General features: G+C 32.1%; 1 protein-coding gene across 2 annotated transcripts; it reads left to right on the forward strand.

Moving 5' to 3' along the window:
- Positions 1-1,615: 1,615 nt before the first annotated feature.
- LOC127266717 (monofunctional riboflavin biosynthesis protein RIBA 3, chloroplastic) lies at positions 1,616-4,362 on the forward strand. Of its 2 annotated transcripts, none has more exons than XM_051297074.1 (6): positions 1,616-2,110; positions 2,194-2,418; positions 2,517-2,842; positions 2,927-3,056; positions 3,123-3,434; positions 3,512-4,362. In XM_051297074.1, the coding sequence occupies exons 1-6, from the start codon at positions 1,781-1,783 to the stop codon at positions 3,758-3,760; spliced, it is 1,572 nt and encodes a 523-aa protein (XP_051153031.1). In that variant the 5' UTR covers positions 1,616-1,780; the 3' UTR covers positions 3,761-4,362. The 2 variants fall into 2 exon arrangements, with proteins under 2 accessions (XP_051153031.1, XP_051153032.1); XM_051297075.1 differs by having other exon boundaries at positions 3,138-3,434; positions 3,512-4,360.
- Positions 4,363-8,534: the final 4,172 nt, after the last annotated feature.

Genomic DNA, 8,534 nt, shown 5'->3' on the forward strand with positions numbered 1-8,534 from the left:
ATTTTTATATAAATTTTTAATATTATTAAGTACTCCCTCCCTCTCTGCCACTTATTATGTCCATGTTACCGTTTCTGTCCGTCCAACGTCTCATCTCAAATCACTCTCCTTTTTTGAAAAATAATTAGCTATGTTAATTTTATTTTAAATTTTCTAATTTAAATTTTTTTAATTTTAATTGAACTTATTAGTTATCGTAATATTAATCTATAATAATTTATATTATAAATTAATTATTTTTACTAATATATTTTTAATTATCTATTCTCGTGTTTACAGTAAAAAGAGACCCAATTGGAGACGGAGTAGTAATATTTATGGTATCCAACCTAAACCTTTCATCCTATATTCGAACAGACAAAAAAGTAACGTGCATTGGAATAGTAGGGCCCGCTAGCACCTTCCGTCTAGCTTTATTAGAAAATGATGGATGTGTTTATTTATCAAATTTATGATTGGTAAAAAAAATAAGTTTTTTTTTTTATTTTTATAGTACATAATTTTTACACATTTTCTAATTTATCCACTTATATATTATATTTATTTATAAAAATATTATAACTACTTACGTACTTAATTTACATAAAAAAGAATTATTTTATTAGTATATTCATATAATTTTCAAAATAACTATATCTTATGTTTCAATCAATCAATATATTATTTATTAAAATTCTTGTTATGGACTATTTTTTTTTTTTATTTCAAAACAAATTCTATAATTAGTTTGATATTAGTTACTCTATCCAAACTAATTACGTCACTTTACTTCGGCAGATTGATTAAAAAGTAATGATAGTTTAATATAAAATGGATAGGAAAAAATCAAAATAATGTATTATATAAAAGAATTGATAAAAAATAATGTGATAAATAAAAAAATAATAAATTAATTATTATTTATTGAAATAAGGAAATTAAATTATAAATAAATAAAATAATAAGTAAATAAAATTATTTATTATGAATAGAATATTCAATTGAACAGATAGTAAAAAAAAAACAATAATAATTATAACTAATAGAGGGAGTTTAATTTAATCATTTTGTAGTATATTAAAGTCCTTTTTTTAACTTAAGTTTTTAAATTACTTATTAACAATTTTCTTTTCAAACATTTAATTTAAAATTTATTTTTATTTAAAATATTATTCTCTCCGTCATTCAATTGTATATTTATTTGACAGAAACGAGTTTTAAAAAAAATATGAAAAAATATAAACTTTTATTTTTTTAGGTAAAAAAAAAATAATAATAATAATATTCTTTTTACTAAAAAAAACGATAATAAATTTAGATGATAAAAAAAAATGAAAGTAATAATAGATTTGACGACGAAGAAAATACAATATATTTATTTGATACGATGGACTATATTAGAGTAATTATAAAATTAATTTATACATTTTATAAATATATTAAAAAAAATGAAAAGTTACTTGCGTATATGGATTGAATATAAAATTTTCTGATTAATAATTAAAACTAATTTGTTACTACTATTAAATAAATAAACGATATATATATATATATATATTTTTTTTCTCTATATATTTATTTATTTATTTATTTATTTATTCATACATTGTGATCTTGTGGCTTCAAATCTCGAACGTACATTGCAGCACTGCTTTTTCTAACTGGATAATACCATCGACCAAAAACCAAAAACAACATTTGAAAGAACACCAAACTCAGAAGCTCTTTGAAGAAGAAGAAGAAGAAATCCTTCAAATTTCATAAGCAAATTGACTCAAATCGAAGCACCTCTTCCAGAGCAATGGAGAATTTAGTTTTCCAGCAATCAATCTTTCCTCGTATCTTCATCCAGACCAAAACTGCTGCAAGAATTGGGATGAGCAAGAACAGGCTGCCATGGAAGTTTCAGACATGCTCCGCCGCAGTCAGATTCTCCGGCAGCGACATCTCCGACGAGGACTCTTTGGAGAAGAAGACAAACCTGAATGGTTTGCCCTTCAGAACTCTGGAAGCTGAGATTACACAGGAAACCGTTGATTTCTTCGTCAGTGATGCCGAGGGCGATCCTGACCGTCCGTCGCCGGGGTACTCCTCCGTCGAGCAAGCACTCGCTGCGTTGCGGCAACGGAAGGTTTATAATCGATCGAAATTTTTTGTTGTTAGATGCTTCAGTTATTGATAATGGTCATTCATTTGATTTTTGTTTTTTTGAAGTTTGTGATTGTTGTCGAAGAGGACGTCGCAGACGGCGGCGCTGTCGAAGGGAATCTTGTCATGGCGGCAGCGCATGCGAGCCCGGAGGCCGTCGCATTCATGATCAAGCACGGATCGGGTATCGTTTCGGTCGGCATGGCCGGGGACGATCTCGAAAGGTTACAACTTCCATTGATGTCGAAGGAAGACGATGCCTCGTCGTCGCCATTGTTCACAGTGACAGTGGTAACGATTATTTCACCTAAAAGTTTAAGCCAGCAACAGAGATAGGGATTGTCGTATTACAATGTAAGTGTAATTGAATTTACAATAATTTTATTTAGGATGTAAAAGCCGGGACATCCTCAGGTGTCTCGGCTTCGGATAGGGCGAAAACCGTTCTAGCTCTTGCCTCGACTCAATCGAGGGCGGAGGATTTTCGACGACCCGGCCATGTTTTTCCCCTAAAGTACACGGTCGGAGGCGTTTTACGTAGAGTCGGGCACACCGAGGCATCGGTTGATCTAGTGATGCTAGCAGGTCTACATCCCGTCTCTATTTTATCGACTATTGTCGACAAGGAAGACGGCTCAATCGCCTCGTTGGATGCTTTGAAAACAATAGCCTCGGATCACGGCATCCCAATCATTTCGATCACCGATATTATAAGGTACACATAAGATTATAGATAAACGAATCATAATCAAATCGAAGTTTAAACCTCGAAACATAATGTACATTGTGTTTCGATTAGGTATCGAAGGAAACGGGAAAAAGTCGTGGAGAGAACCGCGGTGTCGCGCTTGCCGACTAAATGGGGATTGTTTCAAGCGCATTGCTACCGTTCAAAGCTCGACGGGATCGAACACATCGCCATTGTCAAGGTAAAAGATCGATAAAATGATCAGTTTAAGCTTTTAGGTAAGTCAGTCGTTTAACGCTGTGTATAGTTTAAAACATGCCAGGGCGAGATTGGGAACGGACAAGATGTTCTAGTGAGAGTTCATTCCGAGTGTTTGACCGGCGACATTTTCGGATCACGGCGATGCGACTGCGGAAACCAATTGGATCTAGCAATGCAGCTGATCGAGCAAGCCGGGAGAGGCGTCGTCGTGTACCTTAGAGGGCACGAGGGGCGCGGCATCGGGCTCGGACACAAATTGCAAGCATATAATCTTCAAGACAAGGGACACGACACCGTCGAGGCTAACCTTGAGCTTGGGTTCGCTGCGGATGCGCGCGAATACGGTATTGGGGCTCAGGTATTTTGATCGACTCAAATGACGCTTTTTCTAACATTGTTCGAGCTAGGTTATTACGATCCTTTCTCCTCCGGCAGATTTTGCGCGACATCGGAGTTCACACGATGCGGCTGATGACGAACAATCCGGCGAAGTTTTCCGGCCTTAAAGGGTACGGGCTAGCGGTGGTCGGCCGCGTTCCGGTGATGACTCCGATCACAGAGGATAACAAACAGTACTTGGAGACAAAGAGGTTGAAAATGGGACATGTATATGGATCGGATTTACAGGGATCGATGACAGAGTTCTTTCGAACGAATCGAGATGGGGAAGAAAAGGACATGTGATGAAGAAATTACAACGTTATTGAATCTTGTGTGTATAGAAATGGCAAAGGATCCTCACACTTAAAATTGGCTAAGTTGTAGGTAAAACAAGATAAAATTTATTTCTGTTTTATGAAAATTGCACAAAATTTTCTATAACTTAAAAATTAACTTAGACTTCGTTATAGTTTCAAAAATATTGCATTTAAATCCTTTTTTGTTATTAGTTAACGGTGATTGTTCTATATACACCTTAACTGCCAAGGTAATGTAAAAATTCTGTAATTACAGTGTCACTGTTAACTAATGACGAATGGAGTTTAAATGTAAGGTTATTCAAACTATAAGGAAATCTGATTCAATTTTTTAAAAATGGGAGATTTCGTCCATTTTATGTTGTTTTCGCTACTTTTTTGTTTTTGTGGGTAGGTATAATGCATAACTTTGTAAATTTTGGGTTGAGCATCCGAGCCAGTATAGAAATGATTTTTTTTTTTTTTTTTTATGACATGAGAATTCGCAGTCGCTACTCAAAAGTGCGCACTGGGAAAACCTTTCGTCCGATCGGAAACTAGGCGGTTTTTGTGTGTGTACGTGTGAGAAGTGCATTGTGGTGTTGTTGATTTTATTTGATTTCATTGAAGGATGCATATAAGTTAATTATTTGTCACAATAATCATTTGTTGTTGTGAAATTGTAGAATAAAATATGTCGAATGATTTTTCTTTTCAAGATATTATTGCATGTTTTATATGAATTTGAATGTGTGGCTGGTTGACTAGAAATATTTGACGTGGCGGAGGATATTTTGATTTACAAGAAAATAATTGTAGTGGATTAATTAAATATATTACAATATGTTATAATTTTTATTTTTTTCCTTTTTAAATTAATTCAACCAATATTAGACCTTAGCAAATAAATATTAAAATAATGCCAAAAAAATCATATTAAATAGCAAATAAATATTAAAATAATGCCAAAAACTCATATTAAATAGAATTATGTAACAGTATTGGATTATGTTGATCGCCACAACTGCCTGCCCGAATATGTGGGCCATGCTGATTTGATGTTAGCTTCAATTCTGTTTATTTATTTTTACGCCTCTCACGTAAGAATACCAGTAAGTGATTTTTTTTTAAAAAAAAAAAAAAAAAAAATATTGAATTTTGTTTTGTTCCTTGTCTTGGATTATGGTCGAATTTGATGTTGTGGAGGTATTTATGATCTTTGTATGTCGAATAATTATGTATATTGATTTGATTTTGTGTTTAGGTAAAAACATGCCTATTGATTTTGTATTTAGATAATATTGCATTGTAATTGTACTTCGATTTTGTACTAACACTACAAAAAAAAATAGTATATTAGTAACGGAATTCCATTCCTAAAGTTCATGTAGCTAATGTAATTTCATCTTTAATTCAGTCTCTAATATCATTAGTAACGGAAAAAGTGAATTTAGAAACGAAAAAACTTCGTTACAAAATTGATAATTTCTTGTAGTGTAATTGTATAAGGATGATGTGTTTTGCTTGTATTCCAGAGTGTTTTTAGATATTTTTGTAATTTTTCCTAATTTATTTTTAAACACTATGTTTGTAATTATTTCTTTTTAATCTTCTTCAATTTTTACAATATGGCATTTAGATGAGTTGTTTTTTTTTTTTTTATGGTTTGTCGATGAATACGTGGACTTCGCGCACAAAACTCAATCCTGACCTGTTGGCCAAATTTGAGTATACAACATGACTGTAATTATAGGAAGACGATCATATAGCGACATTGAAATTAGTAAACATGGGTTTGAGTTAACACCCTAACTAACTCTCAAAATTGGATTAGGAATGGGTTAAAGGTTTTTTGTTTTCGTTTGGATTATATGGAATAAGAGATTGGACTAAATCCAGTAATGTGCACTAAGGAATTAGCTAACTTTATATATTATCGAGGGATGAGTTGGATTAGATTTCGAAAGGCCAAAATCCTCAACAAACAAAAATATACAATAAAATATACAAGTATATATATATATATGTATGTATAAATATATATCAATATCTCCTCAAACTCAAGGTGTAGTCATAGGAACTAACTTAGTTTGCTCATGAATGATTCAAAATAATCTAGAATGGGGAGCTTGGTAAAGCTATTTACAAGGAAATATAGCTGAAAAAGTAGTCAACGATGAACAGAAGTAATAGCTAACATACAACAAACAAAGGTAAGATGCACAGTCGGGGCAAAAGCCTCCTCATTATCGATATCATACTCCTGTTTGTAGCCCTTAGCTACTAAACGGGCCTTGTACCATTCAATAGATTCATGAGCATAAATTTTAATCTAAAATACTCACTTACAATCAATAGGTTTTTTCCCGAGTCAAAGATCAATTATATCCTATGTATGTATTTTCTCCAAAGCATGTACTCTTCAAACATAGTTTGGCATCACAAAGGATCTGCATATACCTCATGGAAAGACCTCGGTTCATGATACGACAAAGTGAGACAGTAACAATAATAATAATAATAATAATAATCATAAAGTATGGAGTGACTAACATGAGTGGAGCGCCGAAGACCAAGATTAGAATCAATGACATATGGCGTATCAGTATCGAGCTTAAGTAGTGGTGTTGGATCAGGCTCATGGGTTAGTTTCTGTTCATGAGGCACAATAGGGACAACATCAGATATTGTAAGCAGGGTCATATTGTCGGAAAGGAATAATGAAGGTGAGCATAAAATAAAGAAAGGAGATGGACTGTCGAATAGAGAACATAAAATTTGAACAGTTAAGCAAGTCCAATATCCTCCTAGAATGTAATATGCTGAGAAATACGTACCAATTGGAGATAAGATTCCAACAACAATAATTCTTATGCTCTACTTCATACCCAAAAAACAACACAGACACGCAATAAGTTATAAATCAGTACGCTCATAGTGTGAAAAAAGAACAAAGCTGACACAATCAAAAGAACAATGAAAACTATAATAAGAAGTAACAAAGTTGGTCCATTGTTGCGGATAGTAAAACATACACGTAAACAATAACTTACTCAAGTGTTTATTCAATAATTAAAAAATATAAAGCAAATCATATAGATGCAAGATTGTGATGCTACCTATACCCAATGACACATGAAACATGAACATCATAGTGTGAGGAAGTGAAAAGTGCATGTGTGTAATCTCAAAGCATACCATATTGTTATGTCACATCTTTTTCAAACTATATCAATTCTCCTTTTTTTTTTTTTTTCTATAGGTCATATTATTCAATACATTGATTTGCAGTTCATTTATAGTATCCACTTTAAATCCTTCCAGTACTCTTTTTGGGTGAAACTTGAATTTCTTCACACGCGCATGAGTTTTCCAGTTACAATTGGTGTCTCCACAAACAACGTACACTATTCTTTTGACAACTTTTGTGAATTTAATTTACCTTTTGTTGACAACGACATACAAGTTAACAATATCCTTTATTTATTTCTGCTTAAAAAAGTCATTCCAATTTCAAATTCGGTTAAAACAAACCGATTTCATTGAAACTGGGAGATGGATTATCCTTTTTCTTATCCTCATCAAACTCAACAAACTCTGCAAGCTTGTTATCCGTCTCCAATACATCTTCTATCACTCATGTTCTTCCCGTTTAATGTCTTCTCTTTCACCTACCTTATGAACTTGCCCCTCTTCCTCTAGCTCTAATGTACCATACCCAATTAACTCATCTCCTACTTTTAGCTCACCACTCTTTTCATAAAAAATATAAGCAACAAAATCGTCAAACAAAACATATCACATTCATCATACTCTAAACCATGAGTACGAGGAAGATGAAGTGTGAAGTGTAGGAACGCTAGTTCGGAGACCAGACAGAGAGCGAACGACGGCGAGGCGGCGTGAAACGATTCAAGTAATCACGTGCGAATCATGCACAAGTGACATCAATAATAATAGCTCGTACAATAGATATATCGATTCAATACTATTTCTTTTTTATTCACTTTGCCCCAAAAACAATAAGTGAAAAGAAAAAATATATATATAAAAAGGTGATAAATATTAGTATTTAAGGAGAGAGGCAAATTAATATAATTATATATATAAAAAAAATATTTCTTTGAAATCATTTGAGGATAAAATTATGTCATTAGTGCTTTCACTTATTTTATTACAAAGACTCGATGAGTTTGTTTATAGCCGCCCAAATTAAACAATTAAGAAGATAACTTAAGAAACTAATTACATAATTGGACCAACTAAAGTCCACTATAACGACCATTACATACATCCAATCTTTATATACAATTTATTTTTATGTTTCTCAAATTAATAGTATTTGATTTATAGTATTCTATCCGTCCAGCTACAAAGTATACAATCGTTTTTCTTTTTTTTTATCTTTAAATATTAATTATTATATCAAAACGTAGTACAAATAAAGAGAAAAAGACAAAAATATATCTATTAGTCGCTTGTAATACAAATACAATGATATTTATAAAGTAAATTATATAAATATAAAAATATTTTTAATGTTAAGTACAATAAACATGTGTTTACTTTCCGGCTTGACGGAGGTAGTATAATAAATATAAGATTAAAAATAAAAATTAAAAAATATATAATTGATTATTTTAATAATTAAATTTTAAAAAATTAATAACATAGTGTGAATCGAAATTGAAATAGTAACCAAAGAGACTTGTATTGCCGATGTCAACTCCAACTTATAACTACACGTAGAGGTAAAATGAATATAATGATTTATTGGGAGG

The sequence above is a fragment of the Andrographis paniculata genome, unplaced genomic scaffold (assembly GCF_009805555.1).
Source record: "Andrographis paniculata isolate CXL003 unplaced genomic scaffold, ASM980555v1 Contig77END, whole genome shotgun sequence".
NCBI classification, from domain to species: Eukaryota; Viridiplantae; Streptophyta; class Magnoliopsida; order Lamiales; family Acanthaceae; genus Andrographis; species Andrographis paniculata.